General features: G+C 39.5%; 1 protein-coding gene and 1 long non-coding RNA gene across 2 annotated transcripts; both read right to left on the bottom strand.

The window, feature by feature from the left end:
* Positions 1 to 475: 475 nt before the first annotated feature.
* Positions 476 to 14,370, bottom strand: LOC117478578. The gene is made up of 13 exons (XM_034125583.1): positions 14,309 to 14,370; positions 13,949 to 14,118; positions 13,454 to 13,573; positions 12,428 to 12,809; positions 11,622 to 12,322; positions 11,137 to 11,246; positions 6,857 to 6,935; positions 3,429 to 3,522; positions 3,080 to 3,249; positions 2,480 to 2,702; positions 1,558 to 1,896; positions 1,335 to 1,453; positions 476 to 867 (listed from the first exon to the last, which is right to left on the bottom strand). The coding sequence occupies exons 1-13, from the start codon at positions 14,343 to 14,345 to the stop codon at positions 751 to 753; spliced, it is 2,661 nt and encodes an 886-aa protein (XP_033981474.1). The 5' UTR covers positions 14,346 to 14,370; the 3' UTR covers positions 476 to 750.
* On the bottom strand, positions 10,835 to 11,739 carry LOC117478568. Its single transcript, XR_004555491.1, has 2 exons — positions 11,622 to 11,739; positions 10,835 to 11,246 (listed from the first exon to the last, which is right to left on the bottom strand). It is a non-coding gene; the product is annotated as an uncharacterized LOC117478568 (long non-coding RNA).
* Positions 14,371 to 23,125: the final 8,755 nt, after the last annotated feature.

Here is a 23,125-nt window from a genome sequence, read left to right on the forward strand (position 1 = left end):
GGAGGATGGTTTTTGGGAACAAATAATCAAACGTATTGGTGAGTAATGGCTATAATGACTTTTATTTAACATTGTTGATATTTTCTTGTCATTTTATTAAGTACATTTTGTTGCTTCTGCTAGAGATGATGTGCGGCGCAGCAGTGAAAGGAGGCTTGATGAATTGTGTTGTTTGGTGTTCTTGCTTTATTAATGGCATTCATTCTCTCTACATTAGAAACCTGTCTGTGATGCAGCGCCCTGTTATACTGCGTTAATGTATCATATTAATGGTTTCTATAGCCGTGACGTCATAATAATGCTATTAGGAGGTGGATTCATTCAGGTAGACACTACTGAAGGCCTAGGTGTGAAATGCATGGCCTGTTTCTGTTTTCAACATAACTCATTTGAAGATATTGTGAGACAAAAAAACAATAATTAGGATGCAAATAAAAAACACATTTTGTATGAAATTTCATTAAAGGTAATTTTTTTATTGGTAATTTAATCTTGATCAAAATTCAACAAAAGCCAAACATTTTATTATTATTTCCCACCGGCCAAATACATTCAATAGTAAAAACCCTAAACATATTAAATTCATAACCATATATAACAAGGAAAAGCATTAGATTCTCTATCTTCTATCAAAATGATCGTAACTAATTGATTATTCAGATCATTGTTGCAGCTGTATTCTGTAACACGAGGACTTTGAGGAAAGAAATACACTTTTCTCTGATAAAAATCACACACAGCAATTCAGCTTTAGAGCTCATCCCTCTTCTTCTCCTCCTCCTCGTGGAAGACTTGTCCATCCGGCTGCTTCCTCCAGGCCAGTTGGACGTTGTCGTCCAATCCCTGGGCCCTTAGGTTCTTTTTCGCCTGAGACACAAAAACTCATTTTCATTATCGTTCCAATGAAAACAGATGATTTCTCTTTAGTTCACTCATCTGAAATGGTAGTTGTTCCCCTTATTTCTTCCAGTGTAAAGGCTTACCTCAGGTTATGGAATAGTATTTGTACATTTTCCTAATGCATTTGGTGGCATGTGGCTAAGTTTCTGCTATTTACTTCTGCACATATTTACACGTCTTCTTACTAAATGCTTGGGTCCTGTTATTTGTGGCCAAAGTATTGAATGTATAATGGATATAGAATTTCATTCATGTTCATCTTGGTCCATTTCATTCATATTGAAATTCATTTACTACATTTTCTTTTGCTAAATTAATTATTCTTTAATAGTTATTTATTTGTTTCCTACCTCTTTTGTCTCTTGTTCTCATGTCATGTGAATTTCCTTTCTGATGAGTGATGTTCTTGCATAGAAGTAGAAAACATGATTTACCTCCACCAACATCGCATCCAGAAAAGCGGGGTCGTTCAGATCCACACCGTTTGGTTTCTCCACGCTCACCTTTATCACTTTCATTGAAACAGGCACAACAGGCACAACAGGCACAACATCTAAAACACAAACAAACTTCATCAGTCACAACATTTATGGTGTCTTGTTTTTCAACAGACTCAATATCATCACTTGCTTTGACGTAGCTGTGAATTTTACTCACGTCCGTAGCAAATGAATGGTTTCTCCACTCCACAGTCCAAGTCCTCCCATTTTCCAGAGTCGTCGAAAGCTGCAGCCACACAAGCTTTGAGACCTCTGTAGTTAGGTTCATTTACTTTCCAGTACTTGAAGGAGGAGTTGCTTCCATCTGACCACTTCCAGGAGTCTCTGTAAAGGCCGATCCAGGCATTATATCCACCTCCAGGTATCAGCTCATCAAGCTGCTGGTTCTCCGCCTGGTTTCTCACACTGGCCAGGTCTGTGTGGTGTTCTCTGCAGTAGCTCTGGGCATCAGTCCATGTCATTAGGCTCTTGATGAGGACAAATGTTGCACTCTGCCCTGAAAATGGACCCCAGAGAAGCTGAGTAGAGGCACCACAACATACAGCCTGACATCAATGCCACATCTCTGGTGGTATTGATGCCTTTATAATATAAAATATTACATTTAAATCCCACACATTTGTACTTTGTAATTTGTAGTTCTGGGGTTTTTCAACACATGAATGTTGGCAATAAACTTTTCTAGTATCAGTGGTGGAATATTCAGATCTTTTAGTAAAAGCAGGAGTACAACGATGTGAATATACTCTGTTACAGGTTAAAGCTTCATTCAAATTATATTGATTCTATATTGTTCTTATTCTGTTTAGCACAGATGTATAAGATGTAAAACGTACCTAAAACAAGTTTGCAAAAAAATGTATATACATCATTTCCTTTTATGTTATCTTTTAGATGAAACCATGTGAGAATTTGAGTGAAAAGGGAAATGTCTTTAGTGGAACTGCTAACAAAAGAAAAAAAGTCACAAAGAAAAAAGGTTGGGAACCGCTAGTTAGATAAAGACCAATGCATTGTATTTCAGAAGCTTAAAATATGATTTTAAATGTGTAATATTAATTTAAAGTTTATATTCTTACCTGTGACATCAAAGCAGATCACCCAGAGGGGGTAATGACGATATAAACTAAACCATGTTCCTGTTCCACCAGAATAAAAATATGTGCATTGGTAATCTTGCCAGTTGCTTGGTTGTCCAGTCCCCCATGGTCTGAACTCCGTCTCCCCCGGTCCGTAGAAGCTTGGGTCTGACATCGACCACTTCCAGGTGTCCCGGTCATCGTACAGCCCTATCCAGGCTGACTGAAAGCAATAAATTGTCATAATTATTACATCCTGTTGAAGCTTTTAAAGCTGCTGCTGAAGAAAATGTGTATGTTTAATAAAGAGAAGGTTTTTGTTATGCCTTTATGAGACCAGCCTTGGTACATGGTGATCTGATGGGAATCCCCTCAAGTCAACATTCATTTACAGCCTTGTTACTCTGAACCTCTTCAACTTTATTACAGGGTTTTATGCTATAGCTTTGGCTTAAAACATTTTCAACTCTGTTTTAATACTCAGGTTCCCATAGGACTTTAAAACAGGTTTAGCTTTCTGTAATAATCTCTCCTTTTTCAATTTGACTCTAAAAGAAATGTAATTCATTTGAATTGAAAGACAGAGAAAAGTGACCTCACTTGGTTGTATTGGCCTGCCATGTTGTTCAGGAGCTCCACAACCTCCATGCTGTCTACAGTGGCCAGGTCTGTGTGTTTCTCTCTGCAGTATCTCTGTGCTTCAGACATGGTCTTTGCTTCAGAAACAAAATGGTACTGACGTTCAGCATGTGAGGAGACAGCGCTCAGCCCTGTAGAGACACAGACACTTTGATTAGATTCAATATCAATTACTGAACCAAGTTCTCCAAATTACATTAAAGTTAAACTGTAAATTAAATAACTTAAGTAATTGTCAGAGGGAAACCAAAATAGAAAGTACTAAAAATTGCTAATGGGATAACATATTTTAAATACAAATAATAATTACCTGAAAGAGCGATGATGATCAGAAGAACTGTTTCCATCCTTGTCTCTTCCCTGTTCCTCTCTTTTGGAATGAGACTGTAGATGTGCAGCTGTTGACATTATACATAGGTAAAATGCAAAGTGGATATGGAACTGATACCTTTTTTACATCAGGCTTATTTAGTTACATTTGCACATGCATTTACAAGGAAAGACCACTAGAGTAATATGGGCGTAGGACTGGTGATGCAGCAGGAAAACCAAATTCATGCCCATAAATACAAAAAGTCTGAAACAACACTGATCATTTCATATAATGAGACACCTTTACAGTTTACAATCTAATACATTTAAAATATCACAAAACCGGTTTACGAATCATTGCACAAACTTCCAGCTTCATACTTTGGGTATTCTAGTAAAACATTTGTACATGCTTTAATGTTACACAAACTTTATTTTCTTTGTGTCTGGATACCTGTTTCAAACGCTTTGTTTTAGCTGCTCAAAAGGGTTTTACTGTCAAGGCAAAGGCTTAAGTACATGTTCACCCTCTGATGGCGTTTACTGCAAACCAAAATGAACTGAGACACATTCAGAATGTTTAGAGCTGCTTTACAATTAAAAAATCTTTATATTTCAAAACCTCACTTTTCAAAAATCACTTTATAGTCTAAAAGGCATTACTTATATTTTCAAAAAAAAAGCGTCTTGTGATCCAGGATCTTGCATATATTCCGGGCAAACATCTCTCACCAAAGATCTTCTAAATGTCCCCCAACAAGAGGACATACCCTCCATTACAAAGTGCACCATGATGGATGTGGCTGAGGTGGAACTGTTCTCAGGAAGGTTCATGTATAAAGAGAACTGAGCAGTGTCAGAAGCAGGACTCTGTTCATTCCTATATTCCACAATGTGTTTTGACAGAAATACGACTGAACTGACTCGACTTCCAGCATCAGCCTCCATGGCGTTAGAACAGGACTTATTATTGGAACTGAAACACTCAGGTAATCTGAACAACACAGTAACTGAACTCTTCAGAAAGAAAGGAGGATGGTTTTTGGGTACAAATAATCAAACGTATTGGTGAGTAATGGCTATAATGACTTTTATTTAACATTGTTGATATTTTCTTGTCATTTTATTAAGTAAATATTGTTGCTTCTGCTAGAGATGATGTGCGGCGCAGCAGTGAAAGGAGGCTTGTTGAATTGTGTTGTTTGGTGTTCTTGCTTTAGTAATGGCATTCATTCTCTCTACATTAGAAACCTGTCTGTGATGCAGCGCCCTGTTATACTGCGTTAATGTATCATATTAATGGTTTCTATAGCCGTGACGTCATAATATTGCTATTAGGAGGTGGATTCATTCAGGTAGACACTACTGAAGGCCTAGGTGTGAAATGCACGGCCTGTTTCTATTTTCAACATAACTCATTTGAAGATATTATGAGACAAAAAAACAATAATTAGGATGACCCACGTAAACATGACAGTCATATGTCTATCTTCATAGAGGCTGAATCATCATGTTAATCACATAGCTATCAAATTCCTAAAACAGTGTGTCCTGACGCTCTTCTAGGTAATCATACATCCTGTCATGTACACAGCTACAGTTGGGCCTTTGTCATCATGTTACTCTGATATTGGAAAAGTACATTCGGTATTTTCCCAACACAACTTCAAGAGCCACATTACACTGAAGCACGAATGGCAAAAGAAGGAAACGGAGGCAAAGGGAAAGATCACATATACATATATTCAAAGTTCTGTGGCTTTCCTTGACTTCCTGCAGTCTGTTCCCCTTTTCGTCATTTGCATATAGCTGAGACTGCATGTTTGTTTCAAAGTTTATGTGGGTGTCATCGTAAAAGCAGTGTGTTTGTTTTACATGTTCAAATGTTTGCATGTAGTTTGTTAGGAAATACTGTTGCCCATGTCTTGACCAGCGCTCCATTGGATGATACGTTTTCCATTCTCAATGGGACTTGAATAATTGTTTAATAATAATACATTTAAAAAACATTGCGTGAGGACATTTGCATTTGTTACAGCAAGAAAAGAGCCAAAGACAGCTTAATATTAACCAAGAAGCATGCACAACAAATATTAAAGATACAAAAATTACACAATTTACAAAATACACATCCTGTAACAGTTCTAACAGCTATTTACGGCATATGTATATATTGCACATAATTGGTATTGCACAACAAGGGGTGTTGTAGTCTTTGTTGTTATATGTGTTGGGGTCTACCAGGGACCATGATGGTTATACAGTCTGACCGCTGCAGGAAGGAAGGAGCTGTGAATATCTCTCTGTGAGACATTGAGCACAAAGCTGGCCTTCCTTACCAGTCTGTTCAGTCTCTTCCTGTCAGCAGCCGAGATGCTGCAGCCCCAGCAGGCCACAACATAGAAAATGGCTGATTATTTATTTAATCGTTTATTTAGCAGGGACAATGCACATCAATGAACACTTAAAACAATAAAATGTGTCAAGCGTAAATATGCCAGATTTAGCTTGGAGCTAATTTCCATCCGCAGTCCCTCACATAAAACATTTAAGAAAATGACATTTTACAAACATAGCAAAAACAAATACATGATATGCAAAAAGTGCAAAAGAGTATTTATCACATGGTAATACAATATGGCAGCAACGACATATAAAGTGCAAGAGAAGATACAAGAGATACATAAAGTGCAAGAGGAGATGTGTTAAAGTGCATTTAGCGGTGATTGCACGTCTGTTTGTTTCTCAAGTTATTGAGAGTGGGACAATCCCGTATCTCAGTTGGGAGGCTATTCCAGAATGAGCTACCTTTAATTGAAAGTACATTTTGTCCAAAAGTGGTCCGTCTGCGGTGGACTTCACAGTCTCCTCTGGTTTCTGACCTAGTGCAGTGTCCAGTGTGTTTTCTGTGGATGAAAAAGGGAGGGGGGGGCCAGTCCATGTAAACATTTATAAATAAAGCACATACTTCTAAAAGACTTGAAAATGGTCAAAACTCAAGAAATTGTGTTTTCAAGGATGGTACAGTGGCGGTATGAATATGGCTTTCTGTCAAACACCTTGATAGCTCTCTTGTACACACACACACGCACACACACACACACACACACACACACACACACACACACACACACACACACACACACACACACACACACACACACACACACACACACACACACACACACACACACACACACACACACACTTTACGTCAATACAACCTAACACCTTCCTGTGTCGATGCAGAGGTCCTATCTGGGACGGCTGGAAGGGCTGAGCCTCCTGATTGGTCGGAGCAGTACGTGGTCGTCGAGGCAACACCTTCAGTCAACAACCACACCTACATCTCACCTGTCAGCCAATCAGCTTCGTCCATCTCTGTGACATCACTCTGCCCTCCCACCCTGCTGCTCAGGGACTCGCTGGGACGAAGCTCTCTTCATCAGCTGATCCTTCCTCCTCTTCCTCCTCCTCTTCCTCCTTTACTCCTCTGAGGAGGCTGCTAAAGGGGGAGGAGGAGGAGGAGAAGGGAGACAAGGAGGAGAGGAGGAGAGGAGGACATCTTGGTTGTGACATTTGTAAATATTCTCCACTAGCAAGTTAGCAACAGTGTTCCCCTTATGAGGCCATTTAATTCCTTTGAGGCTTATTTTCTTAAAAATAGCAGAAAGAAATATGGCAGCAAAATGTGTGTTTCATTCCAGTGCAGAGATTTCTTTATTCCTTCAAGATATAGATACGTGTTTCTGGAAAATCCTTGATACTAGTTTATTTATATTGGAAACATGTTAAAACGGTTACACTCGTTTTTAGAAAAATACAATTGAAGGACTCAAGTTATGAGCGAAAGGTCTTAAAAACCTCCTGTCAGCTCGTTTGCTAAACAAAATGAAGCCAACACATGTTTTGTGCACTTCAGCTAAGTATCCACTATACTTAAAACATGAATATCACATATTTCTTCTTGTCTTTGCTCTCTGGCTCAAATGACTGAGGTTTTCTGTTTCCAGAGCTCCTCTTTGACAAATATGAGTTAACTAACTAACTTAAATGTATGTTCCCAAAGGCTCTCCTCTTAATTCAGTCTAAAAAGTTGACTAACACGAGTGTAACTCATCTCTGCTGAGTCCAACAGTCAAATCTGTAATTTACGAGTTTATAAGACTCCAATCTTCCTCCTCCTCCTCCTCCTTGTCAGATGACCTCCCAGCGGCCATATTTGTTTGACATGTCCCTATTTAGTGATTCTCACCGTCTTTAAAGACATCAAAGGACCAGTCTTGTTGTTATGGTTACTAAACTCTCAGACTGAAGCAGAAACACTTCCACGTCGAACACTGAGACCTCTCTGCTGATGTCCTCTCTTTTATTTTGTATTTCTTTATTTTTCTTCCACTAACTTGAGTGTTACCGTGTCACCATGGTGACCGGCGACCAAACTGACGACAGAGCTCCAGTTGTATTAACCTGGTGACTGACTACAGTACCCATGATGCAACAGGGCAGCCCTGAGGAAAAACGAAGACGAGAACATTGGGGTTTAAAAATCAAAGGAACAAACAAGGATTAAAAAAAAAAAAAAAAAAAAATAGGATGAAATACTTTGGGAGATCTGTTGATGTCTCGTGACTTACAAAAAAAAAAAGGACTACATGGTAATGTCATCGAGAGCTTGTTTTTACCCATATTACCCTTCAAACATTACCGTCCAATCACTTCCTTCCTCCTCATTCACTTCCTTTCAGCTGGTTTTTACTTCAGAGTTGTCATTTGCTGTCACATCCAGAGTTAAAAATTACGACCTGTAATTTATAAAATGTGAAATATAACCATAGAAAAACACGACTGGATTCACACAAGAAATGAACATAAGATTTAAGATTTCGATTTTTGCACAGATCTGGTGATTTGAGATGGGATTTAATCCTCTTAATGTTAAAAACTTGAATATAAAAATGTTTGTCAGTGTTCACATCACCGCTCAGACTCTCTTACACTGTTACATCCTAACTTCCTTTCCATTATGTGGTTAAATGTTGTATTATTTCTGTGCCACTCTGTCTTGTTCACTGCTGCCTCTGTTTGTGACTACAGTTCCCAGAATGCCTTTCAGCAGAGAAGGTGTGTCAGATTCTGTATAGTCTTTTTATAACTGGGTGACATAAAAACACAGCAGTTTTCTGCAGGTAGATAAAAGGTGCACTGGGGAGTACAATTTAGTTGGAGTTTGGTATCAGCATGTGATCTGAAGCGGCTTTACTGATTGGCCGATGAAGTTACTGAATCATGTGGTCAGTCATTTAAATACTGCTATTACTGAATGTCATGCTGGATTATTCTGGAGTTACCTTGATAAGTAGTTTCTGTGTGGACAAGAGTCGACCATGATTTTGTATTTAATACACATTAGTCAGTTTAAGGTGATACTTCTGTTGGTATAATGTAGTGTTTATTGTGTTAAGGGCACACACTAAGGTGTGAAGGGTAATTGTTTGGGTACGAATGATGAAAATGAGGGGACTAAATACACAAACATGTGACTTTAGGGATTAAATACTGCGCAAGTGTTAATACATTCATGAAAATACAGCAGTGTGTTTTGAACCTTTTCTGTACCGCATCTGGTCTGTTTCGCTCATATGTAATGAACTTCTGTCTGTTTGATCACTGAGTTTCCACGCTAGAAAGAAAGCAGTGACTCTTTGATTTGGATACACAGATACACATTTATTATGTCTTAGATCATATATCAAATCCTATTTTGACCACATGTTAATCTAAGGAACAGGAAACACACGTCGCTATAGAAATGTTCATGATGTTATTTTCCTTCTAACAGTGTAAAAGTGTTTCCGGGTGATTTCTACTTCCTGTGTGAGTGCAGCCAGTCTGCTGTCTATAGAGATTTCTTTTTATTTTAACCCCAAATGATCATAGTATTTGCTCTGCGGTGCTATTTGCTGTCTAACAACTATCTAGGGAAAAAAAATTCCTGGTTGTGTTTTGAATGTATTTGTAAATGTTTAGGTGTGTTTTCTAAAGACGCGCACTAGAAACCGTTCTGGACCAGCTGAGACACTTCAGATCAGAGTCCTGGTTCTGAAATGGACTCTCACACACACACACACACACACACACACACACACACACACACACACACACACACACACACACACACACACACACACACACACACACACACACACACACACACACACACACACACACACACACACACACGCACACACACACACGCACACACACACATAGACTGAAGGACAAACTCCTGAGCACTTTGATTGGAGGATGGAGGGATGAATGGACCAATAAAGGGTTCACGGTGAAGCGACGACACACGATGTACAGCCAGTTAATCCTGACCTAACACACCTGTACAGTCACCACTGACCTGGATACAGTGATTGGTTTTAGTTTGTGAATAAAGTGTCGAATGCCAAAATGTACCTATTTACTGCTCAAAGTGTGTTTTTTATTGTTGGTTTTTTGTCCTTTTCCAAATGATTGTTTTGGCTTTAAATGTTTAAAGTTGAATACATCATGAAAGACTAAGAAATCCAGAAAATATTCACTTTTGAGATGCTGGAACCCAGAAGGTGGAAGTTGGATAAAGAAGAATAAAGATTGAGTAAAGGATAGCACACGACAACAAGAGGACATACCCTCCATTACAAAGTGCACCATGATGGATGTGGCTGAGGTGGAATTGTTCTTAGGAAGGTTCATGTATAAAGAGAACTGAGCAGTGTCAGAAGCAGGACTCTGTTCATTCCTATATTCCACAATGTGTTTTGACAGAAATACGACTGAACTGACTCGACTTCCAGCATCAGCCTCCATGGCGTTAGAACAGGACTTATTATTGGAACTGAAACACTCAGGCAATCTGAACAACACAGTAACTGAACTCTTCAGAAAGAAAGGAGGATGGTTTTTGGGAACAAATAATCAAACGTATTGGTGAGTAATGGCTATAATGACTTTCATTTAACATTGTTGATATTTTCTTGTCATTTTATGAAGTAAATATTGTTGCTTCTGCTAGAGATGATGTGCGGCGCAGCAGTGAAAGGAGGCTTGTTGAATTGTGTTGTTTGGTGTTCTTGCTTTAGTAATGGCATTCATTCTCGCTACATTAGAAACCTGTCTGTGATGCAGCGCCCTGTTATACTGCGTTAATGTATCATATTAATGGTTTCTATAGCCGTGACGTCATAATAATGCTATTAGGAGGTGGATTCATTCAGGTAGACACTACTGAAGGCCTAGGTGGGAAATGCACGGCCTGTTACTGTTTTCAACATAACTCATTTGAAGATATTGTGAGACAAAAAAACAATAATTAGGATGCAAATAAAAAAACAGATTTTTGCATGAAATTTCATTAAAGGTCATTTTTTTTATTGATAATTTAATCTTGATCAAAATTCAACAAAAGCCAAACATTGTATTATTATCTCCCACCGGCCAAGCAAACACATTCAATAGTGAAAACCCTAAACATATTAAATTCATAACCATATATAACAAGGAAAAGCATTACATTCTCTATCTTCTATCAAAATGATCGTAACTAATAGATTATTCAGATCATTGTTGCAGCTGAATTCTGTAACATGAGGACTTTGAGGAAAGAAATACACTTTTCTCTGATAAAAGCCGACACAGCAATTCAGCTTTAGAGCTCATCCCTCTTCTTCTCCTCCTCCTCGTGGAAGACTTTTCCATCCGGCTGCTTCCTCCAGGCCAGTTGGACGTTGTCGTCCAATCCCTGGGCCCTTAGGTTCTTTTTCGCCTGAGACACAAAAACTCATTTTCATTATCATTCCAATGAAAACGGATGATTTATCTTTAGTTCACTCATCTGAAATGGTAGCTGTTCCCCTTATTTCTTCCAGTGTAAAGGCTTACCTCAGGTTATGAAATAGTATTTGTACATTATCTTAATGAATTTGGTGGCATGTGGCTACGTTTCTGCTATTTACTTCTGCACATATTTACACGTCTTCTTACTAAATGCTTGGGTCCTGTTATTTGTGGCCAAAGTATTGAATGTATAATGGATATAGAATTTCATTCATGTTCATCTTGTTGTCTCTTGTTCTCATGTCATGTGAATTTCCTTTCTGGTGATTGATGATTTTGCATAAAAGTAGAAAACATGATTTACCTCCACCAACATCGCATCCAGAAAAGCTTGGTCGTTCAGATCCACACCGTTTGGGTTCTCCACCCTCACCTTTATCACTTTCATTGAAACAGGCACAACAGGCACAACAGGCACAGCAGACACACTAGTCTCAGGAGTCGTAACAGGCACAACAGGCACACTAGTCTCAGGAGTCGTAACAGGCACAGCAGGCACACTAGTATCAGGAGTCGTAACAGGCACAACAGGCACACTAGTCTCAGGAGTCGTAACAGGCACACTAGTCTCAGGAGTCGTAACAGGCACAACAGGCACACTAGTCTCAGGAGTCGTAACAGGCACAGCAGGCACACTAGTCTCAGGAGTCGTAACAGGCACAACAGGCACACTAGTCTCAGGAGTCGTAACAGGCACAACAGGCACACTAGTCTCAGGAGTCATAACAGGCACAACAGGCACAGCAGGCACACTAGTCTCAGGAGTCGTAACAGGCACAACAGGCACACTAGTCTCAGGAGTCGTAACAGGCACAGCAGGCACACTAGTCTCAGGAGTCGTAACAGGCACAACAGGCACACTAGTCTCAGGAGTCGTAACAGGCACAACAGGCACACTAGTCTCAGGAGTCGTAACAGGCACAACAGGCACACTAGTCTCAGGAGTCGTAACAGGCACAACAGGCACACTAGTCTCAGGAGTCGTAACAGGCACAACAGGCACAGCTAAAAACACAAACAAACTTCATCAGTCACAACATTTATGGTGTCTTCTTTTTCAGCAGACTCAATATCATCACTTGCTTTGACGTAGCTGTGAATTTTACTCACGTCCGTAGCAAATTAATGGTTTCTTCACTCCACAGTCCAAGTCCTCCCATTCTCCAGAGTCGTCGAAAGCTGCAGCCACACAAGCATTAAGACCTATGTAGTTAGGTTCATTTACTTTCCAGTACTTGAAGGAGAAGTTACTTCCATCGGACCACTTCCAGGAGTCTCTGTAAAGGCCGATCCAATACCAAGATCTAGATACCAGCTCAACAATCTGCTGGTTCTCTGTCTGGTTTCTCACACTGGCCAGGTCTGTGTGGTGTTCTCTGCAGTAGCTCTGGGCCTCAGTCCATGTCATTGCGATGTTGATGGGGACAAATGTTGCATCCGGCCCTGAAAATGGAGCCCAGAGAAGTTGAGTAGAGGCACCACAACATACAGCCTGACATCAATGCCACATCTCTGGTGGTATTGATGCCTTTATAACATAAAATATTACATTTAAATCCCACAAATGTGTACTTTGTAATTTGTAGTGCTGGGGTTTTTCAACACATGAATGCTGGCAAGAAACTTTAGTAGAATCAGTGGTGGAAGAAGTATTCAGATATTTTAGTAAAAGCAGGAGCACAACGATGTGAATATACTGTGTTACAGGTTAAAGCTTCATTCAAATTATATTGATTCTATATTGTTCTTATTCTGTTTAGCTCAGATGTATAAGATGCAAAACGTACCTACAATTCTGAAACAAGTTTGCAAAAAATTGTATATACATCATTTCCTTTGACGTTATCATTTAAATGAAACCATGTGAGAATTTGAGTGAAAAGGGAAATGTCTTTAGTGGAACTGCTAACAAAAGAAAAAAAAGTCACAAAGAAAAAAGGTTGGGAACCGCTAGTTAGATAAAGACCAATGCATTGTATTTCAGAAGCTTAAAATATGATTTTAAATGTGTAATATTAATTTTAAGTTTATATTCTTACCTGTGACATCAAGGCAGACCGCCCAGGTTCGGTCATTACAATTCAAATCATACCATCTTCCATCAGGATGAGAGGCTGTGCATTGGTAATCGTGCACGTTGTATGGTAGTCCAGACTGCCATCCTCTGAACTCCGTCTCCCCCGGTCCGTAGAAGCTTGGGTCTGACATCGACCACTTCCAGGTGTCCCGGTCATCGTACAGCCCTATCCAGGCTGACTGAAAGCAAGAAATTGTCATAATTATTACATCCTGTTGAAGCTTTTAAAGCTGCTGCTGAAGAAAATGTGTATGTTTAATAAAGAGAAGGTTTTGTTTGCCTTTATGAGACCAGCCTTGGTACATGGTGATCTGATGGGAATCCCCTGAAGTCAACATTCATTTACAGCCTTGTTACTCTGAACCTCTTCAACTTTATTACAGGGTTTTATGCTATAGCTTTGGCTTAAAACATTTTCAACTCTGTTTTAATACTCAGGTTCCCATAGGACTTTAAAACAGGTTTAGCTTTCTGTAATAATCTCTCCTTTTTAAATTTGACACTAAAAGAAATGTAATTCATTTGAATTGAAAGACAGAGAAAAGTGACCTCACTTGTTTGTATTGGCCTGCCATGTTGTTCAGGAGCTCCACAACCTCCATGCTGTCTACAGTGGCCAGGTCTGTGTGTTTCTCTCTGCAGTATCTCTGTGCTTCAGACATGTTCTTTGCTTCAGAAACAAAATGGTACTGACGTTCAGCATGTGAGGAGACAGCGCTCAGCCCTGTCGAGACACAGACACTTTGATTAGATTCAATATCAATTACTGAACCAAGTTCTCCAAATTACATTAAAGTTAAACTGTAAATTAAACAACTAAAATAATTGTCAGAGGGAAACCAAAATAGAAAGTACTAAAAATTGGTAATGGAATAACATGCAGTATTTTAAATAAAAATATATAAAACTCTTGCCTGAAAGAGCGATGATGATCAGAAGAACTTTTTCCATCCTTGTCTCTTCCCTGTTCTTCTCTTTTGGACGGAGACTGTAGATGTGCAGCTGTTTACATTATACATTAGGTTAAACATTAACTAACATTATGCGTTAGTTAGCTGCACTTTCGACTTAATGCAAAGTGGATATGGAACGGACAGCTTTTTTATATCAGGCTTATTTACTTACATTTGAATGGAGGTGCCAACTAACAGCGAATCACTGGCTGGGTGGGCGTTACCATGAGTGACTACCGGTGTTTACCTTTCCGGTTGTTACAACATGCATTTACAAGGAAAGACCAATAGAGTAATATGGGCGTAGGACTGGTGATAAACAGCAGGAAAACCAAATTCATGCCCATCAACAAATAAAATACAAAAAGTCTGAAACAACACTGATAATTTCATATAATGAGACACTTTTACAGCTTACAAGCTAATACATTTAAAAGATCACAAAACCGGTGTAAGAATTATTGCACAAACTTCCAGCTTTACACAAACTTTATTTTCTTTGTGTCTGGATACCTGTTTCAAACGCTTTGTTTTAGCTGCTCAAAAGGATTTTACTCTCAAGGCAAAGGCTTAAGTCCATGTTCACCCTCTGATGGCGTTTACTGCAAACCAAAATGAACTGAGACACATTCAGAATGTTTAGAGCTGCTTTACAATTAAAAAATCTTTATATTTTGAAACCTCACTTTTCAAAAATCACTTTATAGTCTAAAAGGCATTGCCTATATTTAAAAAAAAAAAAAAGCGTCTTGTCATCCAGGATCTTGCATATATTCTGGCCAAACATCTCTCACCAAAAATCTTCTAAATGTCACCCAACAGGAGGACATACCCTCCATTACAAAGTGCACCATGATGGATGTGGCTGAGGTGGAATTGTTCTTAGGAAGGTTCATGTATAAAGAGAACTGAGCAGTGTCAGAAGCAGGACTCTGTTCATCCCTATATTCCACAATGTGTTTTGACAGAAATACGACTGAACTGACTCGACTTCCAGCATCAGCCTCCATGGCGTTAGAACAGGACTTATTATTGGAACTGAAACACTCAGGTAATCTGAACAACACAGTAACTCAACTCTTCAGAAAGAAAGAAAGGAGGATGGTTTTTGGGAACAAATAATCAGACGTATTGGTGAGTAATGGCTATAATGACTTTTATTTAACATTGTTGATATTTTCTTGTCATTTTATTAAGTAAATATTGTTGCTTCTGCTAGAGATGATGTGCGGCGCAGCAGTGAAAGGAGGCTTGTTGAATTGTGTTGTTTGGTGTTCTTGCTTTAGTAATGGCATTCATTCTCGCTACATTAGAAACCTGTCTGTGATGCAGCGCCCTGTTATACTGCGTTAATGTATCATATTAATGGTTTCTATAGCCGTGACGTCATAATAATGTATTGAAGTATTCGATGTTCTCGCGCCCAGGAGAGGAGCTTAGAATGAAGAGACTAATGGAGTCTCTGAAAAGGTTCAAATGGGTAGTTTAATTAAGTAACGTGGTTAAAGAACAAGCATGGGTAATGGAGAGACAAAGCCGGTGTTGTCTTCAGGGTGGGCTGCAGCGAAGGAGAGCGAGTTATCTTCCGTCCTGTCTTTTTATCCACGTCTCGTTGTCTCCCGTGGTGATAGTGGGTCCGCCCTTCTCATCTGTGGGTTCGATATCGCGAGAACAGATGATTTCGACATTGGTATTCTCTGCCTATTTCCTTAAGCATTTTCTCCTCCTTATCTCTGTCATGACTTTCTATTTAATACCTTATAAACAGCTGTAATTGTTAGTTTAGAAGTCCTAAAAACGCTTCTATGGCACAGTTCTCATTTACGGTAGCTCCCTCTGACGTCATAGCTACTCACGTAATGTGTAAACACTCTATGATCAATTGTACCTTCATTTAATATTCAGCAGTAATAATATCTCAACGTCTATCGATGTAGTGTTAAAGTCCGTACGTTTTGGTGTATAACACTCCAAGTCATTTTCACTTTACATTCAGAAAACGTAATATTTAGTCACATGCTAACCGGATAAAGGATTTTCAGAATAAAAGCTTGGCATTGATTTCCTGAGAACTTCCGGGTTTTTTCCACAATAAAACAGCTTTAAACTGACGATATATTTTAGACTGAATTATGCTGTTTAACATTGATTTTAATTTCTAACAATCCCTCCTTTCACACCTTTTAAGGTGTGAACACAATACTAAAAGTAATGAGTTCCTCATCTGACTGCTTTTAAACTGGCGGTATGTTTTAGACTAAATCATGCCATAAAACATTGATTTTAATTTCTAACAATCCCTCCTTTCACACCTTTTAAGGTGTGAACACAATACTGAAATCAATGAGTTCTTCATCTGAACTTTGCATAGTACATAACTCATATCAAAAACATACTATCAAAATGGAATGGTTCAAATAACCGTCATCAAAAATACAAACAATACATTGGTTGGTCTTCTGGTGTAAAAGTTTTCCCTTGTGCATAACTTTTAGTTTTAACATTCAATATCACTTTTTAAAATAGCAGCAACTTGTGGTATTAGAACATTTCTTACTCCCTCCTTTCACAGAAACCGTTCCCATACCACATTCAGTGTTAAGGCACTTGTTTTACAAAGTATAAAAACATACTATTTAAAAATCGCATCACTAATAACAGTATAAAACATAAAAGTTAGAAACCTTTTTGGAATAGTGCAAAGTAATACCACTTTGTAGCTGGTTCTTCATTCTAATGATTTCATCATTTGAAATATCACATGATTTGGACATTCTTTGAACAATCTCATCATTTATCATCCATATCATTTACACACTGTCATCATTTTCATCAATATCTGTATATGGGTTGAGTCGTCTTGTTCTGCTAGCAATTGAAACTGTTCCCTTATGAGAAATGTACCCTCCCCCCTTTCATACTTTTTAAGTATGAAAGTAATATGTTCTCTAGAAAAGGCTGTGGTGATCAATCGTTAAGTTAGGGTGCGGGTACATGGAATGCAACTACAACATCTAGCACTCCCCTGGGCACCCCTATGCTATCCTTGTACACTGTGGAGCCTAAACTCCCTCCTTTGACTGGTCTCTTAGCCCTCCTGTTTTTTTTTTTTTTTTTTTTTTTTTTTTTGGGGTGTTTCGCCATGTTGATTAACTGCCCCACTGTCATTGGTACTGCATATAAAACATCACTGGCTGTACAAGTGCACAGGTCCCAGTCCAATCCTGTGGCAAGACTGCGTACAAGGTTTTAGTTCCATGATACCATCAAACATCTACTCTGGGATACGGCATTTCAGACAGTCATTTCTGGGAGAAGATTTTGGTCAGTTACAACAATTGGAGAATTTCATCACTTATGGTTCCTCCTTCAGTACCTTTGGGTGGTCTGTTCTAATGCAGTGATAAAGTTCCTTAAATGGTGTGAAAACCGGTGGAATATCAATAACTCATTATACTAATTTATCTTCAATTCTAGTCTGTTTAAAGAACTATGCTAACCCCTTTAACAGTGTGTGGAACCTTGGGTGTCCGAGCATGTAACAGTTACTCCCTCCTTTATCAAGGATTTTAAAAACAGTAGTTATTTCATCCATGGTTTGTAGTTCAATTTAGGAATTTTCACTTATGGCGGATATGTTTCTACTTTAAATAACATCTCTAAATTTCAGGTCATCCCTGATTAAATGGATGACCATTAGGAGGTGGTGACGCTTGTCTTTTAAACTCATAATTTGGTGCCGTGCGCTCCCTGTGAAGCTTCAAGTAAGATTTAAAACAACTGCTGGGTGGGTTGAGTGACCCCTTCTCCCTAAACGATATGGGTTGTCAATAATATGCACCATTGCAATGAGTGATCCAAGGTCCCGCATGTATTACTCTGCGTTAGTATATGTTGGTAGTGCGTGAGGCCATATGTACAGATATGTACATGGGACATGAAAACAGTGCATCTCATATTGACAAAAATAAACCTCGCTAACCGAGTTTTCCAAATCACTCTAAAAATAAGCCGTTGTGATACACGTGTAGACAACATCTGCATAATCATAAATGATCATTACATTGGGGTCATTAAACCATTATTTCGCTAAGATAAAAAACATTAAAGTTTTGGATTTTAGTGTAATTCACAAATGTTCCACCAGATGGTGCCACACACACCCAGGGGGAAAAGATTATATATTAACCCAGTAATAAGTGGCTAAAATATGGGTACATTAGTGTTTAAAGCCGTGGGAAATGTTTTAATTCAACAGGAGAGGGTCATTCAATTGTTACCCATGGAACAGGGCTGCAAACATGGCTACATGAGTGTTAAAATGCTGTCAAACTGTTTTAATTCAGTCACAATTGTCGTTTTTAGACGGTGTACATTGGACTCAATAAACATACAGAGTTATGGACATAAATGTGTCAGTATAGACGGGATAATGTACATATTAATAATATTTAATTAGTTAAATGTACAATGAGCTAAAAACAGCAGAATCACTGCTGTTAGCAGGGTCTCAGAGAGCCATAGACCCAGGGTACAGCACATCGCTTTCTTACCCATAAAACAGGGCTCTGATCAGGGCTAAAGTAATGTTAGAAACTGGTGAATCTGTTTAAATGCAGGCAGCATAGTCACTGCTTTTAGCAGGGTCTCAGAGAGCCATAGACCCAGGGTACAGCACATCGCTTTCTTACCCATAAAACAGGGCTCTGATCAGGGCTAAAGTAATGTTAGAGACTGGTGAATCTGTTTAAATGCAGGCAGCATAGTCACTGCTTTTAGCAGGGTCTCAGAGAGCCATAGACCCAGGGTACAGCACATCGCTTTCTTACCCATAAAACAGGGCTCTGATCAGGGCTAAAGTAATGTTAGACACTGGTGAATCTGTTTAAATGCAGGCAGCATAGTCACTGCTTTTAGCAGGGTCTCAGAGAGCCATAGACTCAGGGTACAGCACATCGCTTTCTTACCCATAAAACAGGGCTCTGATCAGGGCTAAAGTAATGTTAGAAACTGGTGAATCTGTTTAAATGCAGGCAGCATAGTCACTGCTTTTAGCAGGGTCTCAGAGAGCCATAGACCCAGGGTACAGCACATCGCTTTCTTACCCATAAAACAGGGCTCTGATCAGGGCTAAAGTAATGTTAGAAACTGGTGAATCTGTTTAAATGCAGGCAGCATAGTCACTGCTTTTAGCAGGGTCTCAGAGAGCCATAGACCCAGGGTACAGCACATCGCTTTCTTACCCATAAAACAGGGCTCTGATCAGGGCTAAAGTAATGTTAGAAACTGGTGAATCTGTTTAAATGCAGGCAGCATAGTCACTGCTTTTAGCAGGGTCTCAGAGAGCCATAGACCCAGGGTACAGCACATCGCTTTCTTACCCATAAAACAGGGCTCTGATCAGGGCTAAAGTAATGTTAGAAACTGGTGAATCTGTTTAAATGCAGGCAGCATAGTCACTGCTTTTAGCAGGGTCTCAGAGAGCCATAGACTCAGGGTACAGCACATCGCTTTCTTACCCATAAAACAGGGCTCTGATCAGGGCTAAAGTAATGTTAGAAACTGGTGAATCTGTTTAAATGCAGGCAGCATAGTCACTGCTTTTAGCAGGGTCTCAGAGAGCCATAGACCCAGGGTACAGCACATCGCTTTCTTACCCATAAAACAGGGCTCTGATCAGGGCTAAAGTAATGTTAGAAACTGGTGAATCGGTTTAAATGCAGGCAGCATAGTCACTGCTTTTAGCAGGGTCTCAGAGAGCCATAGACCCAGGGTACAGCACATCGCTTTCTTACCCATAAAACAGGGCTCTGATCAGGGCTAAAGTAATGTTAGAAACTGGTGAATCTGTTTAAATGCAGGCAGCATAGTCACTGCTTTTAGCAGGGTCTCAGAGAGCCATAGACCCAGGGTACAGCACATCGCTTTCTTACCCATAAAACAGGGCTCTGATCAAGGCTAAAGTAATGTTAGAAACTGGTGAATCTGTTTAAATGCAGGCAGCATAGTCACTGCTTTTAGCAGGGTCTCAGAGAGCCATAGACCCAGGGTACAGCACATCGCTTTCTTACCCATAAAACAGGGCTCTGATCAGGGCTAAAGTAATGTTAGAAACTGGTGAATCTGTTTAAATGCAGGCAGCATAGTCACTGCTTTTAGCAGGGTCTCAGAGAGCCATAGACCCAGGGTACAGCACATCGCTTTCTTACCCATAAAACAGGGCTCTGATCAGGGCTAAAGTAATGTTAGAAACTGGTGAATCTGTTTAAATGCAGGCAGCATAGTCACTGCTTTTAGCAGGGTCTCAGAGAGCCATAGACTCAGGGTACAGCACATCGCTTTCTTACCCATAAAACAGGGCTCTGATCAGGGCTAAAGTAATGTTAGAAACTGGTGAATCTGTTTAAATGCAGGCAGCATAGTCACTGCTTTTAGCAGGGTCTCAGAGAGCCATAGACTCAGGGTACAGCACATTGCTTTCTTACCCATAAAACAGGGCTCTGATCAGGGCTAAAGTAATGTTAGAAACTGGTGAATCTGTTTAAATGCAGGCACCTGCATTCACACCTCCAGGGCGGAGACCGGGAAAACCAACTCTCTTTGCCCGCTCACAGAGCCCCGAAGGACGGACTAATGACCACCAGCATGTGCCCCTAACAGTGGCACCTCCATAACATTGCACACCGTGAGTCCCCGGGCCCCCGCAGTTAAGCACTCCCCCACGGACTAAACCCAGATATTCACACCCTCCAGAATCTCGTGCCCCTGGTAAGACTAACAAGGGGTGGATTTTGTGGTGGTCTACCGTCCGCCCTTAAGCATCCAACTGCGGACTAAACCCAGATATTCACACCCTCCAGAACCTCGTGCCCCTGGTAAGACTAACAAGGGGTGGATTTTGTGGTGGTCTACCGTCCGCCCTTAAGCATCCAACTGCGGACTCCTGACACTCAGATACTTTTCATATTTTTAGGTTACCAAGGGCACGCTTGTCTGGCAGTTATGCACATGGGGTTTTGTCCAAGGCAGTGTGCTTAAGTCAGGGGGCCCGGGGACTCAAGGTGCGCATGGCAGGCCGCCTATGAGCGGCCAAAATGTTTTAATTAACTCGTTATTGTCGTTTTTAGACAGTGTACATTGGACGACATAAACATCCGGAGTTATGGACATAAACGTGTCAGTATAGACAGAACAATGTACATATTAATCATATTTAATTTATTAAATGTACAATAAACTAAAAACAGCAGAATCACTGCTTTAAGCAGCATATCACACTTCCAGGCAGACATACACACACCCAGGGGGGGAAGAGAACACATTGACCCATGAATAAGTGTCTGAATCATGGGCACATTAGTGTTTAAAGTCGGGTGAACTGTTTTAATTCAGGACCAGGGTGAAAAGATAACACATTTACCTCGCTAAAGTGTTCAAAACATGGGTATATTAGTGCTCAAACTCGATTAAACTGTTTTAATTGCGGAGGTTTTACGTTTTGGTTCACTCGTCTCACACACCCAGAGTGTTAACAACATTTTTTACAAATTTTATAAATTAGTCTAGAGCTCCATCTATTGTAATTTGAGTGTATTACACGTCTGTCCATGGAACGCGAGTTTTGCGCCATTTGAGTGGAGTAAACTGATATGCAGCTGGAGTAACATGTACATTGAGACGCATTGTGACATATCATCGTAACTTTCAATGTTAACCTTGTACATATGAGGCACAATATGCTTACTCATTATACTAATTTATCTTCAATTCTAGTCTGTTTAAAGAACTATGCTAACCCCTTTAACAGTGTGTGGAACCTTGGGTGTCCGAGCATGTAACAGTTACTCCCTCCTTTATCAAGGATTTTAAAAACAGTAGTTATTTCATCCATGGTTTGTAGTTCAATTTAGGAATTTTCACTTATGGCGGATATGTTTCTACTTTAAATAACATCTCTAAATTTCAGGTCATCCCTGATTAAATGGATGACCATTAGGAGGTGGTGACGCTTGTCTTTTAAACTCATAATTTGGTGCCGTGCGCTCCCTGTGAAGCTTCAAGTAAGATTTAAAACAACTGCTGGGTGGGTTGAGTGACCCCTTCTCCCTAAACGATATGGGTTGTCAATAATATGCACCATTGCAATGAGTGATCCAAGGTCCCGCATGTATTACTCCCAATGATATTGCTTTTTCCAAAATTAAATTTGCAATCGCTCTTTGCCCAGTGTCCTTTAAAACTCTACATCTTGGACAAACAAATGTTATTTCCACCTTAACAGTTATCCTATGGTAATAACTATGCTACAATGGCGAAAACAATACTTTAGATTGGGATACTATATTTGGCTTGGTATTAGCTCTCCCTTTAACATTGTCCAACTAACACAGATTTGTCTGCTCTTATAGAGTGGTCACTAAAACTATCCCTTTAGCTGTAGATCAATATTGTAACACATTAGATCTCTACCAAATTCACCCATGAATAAAATCTCTTAGGGAATAATTCGTTTCCATGATGGAAAGATTGAAAAAAGATGTTCTACTCTGTACTCCTAAGTCCCAAAACACTCACTGCTTAAAGTGTAAAGTGTGGTGAATATTTCCATCATGTCTGCCCCTTTATCTCACAGTACCCTCAGTGTGTTTTAGGATTATTTCCTCATTTTACTTTAACAGTTTCCTCTTTATTACTATTTTAATTTACCAATTTATTAATTCATGGCTAATAAATCTTTTTGTCTTTACGTATTTATCAAATCAATTCAAGTTTGTTTGT

The sequence above is a fragment of the Trematomus bernacchii genome, unplaced genomic scaffold (assembly GCF_902827165.1).
Source record: "Trematomus bernacchii unplaced genomic scaffold, fTreBer1.1, whole genome shotgun sequence".
Classification (NCBI taxonomy): domain Eukaryota; kingdom Metazoa; phylum Chordata; class Actinopteri; order Perciformes; family Nototheniidae; genus Trematomus; species Trematomus bernacchii.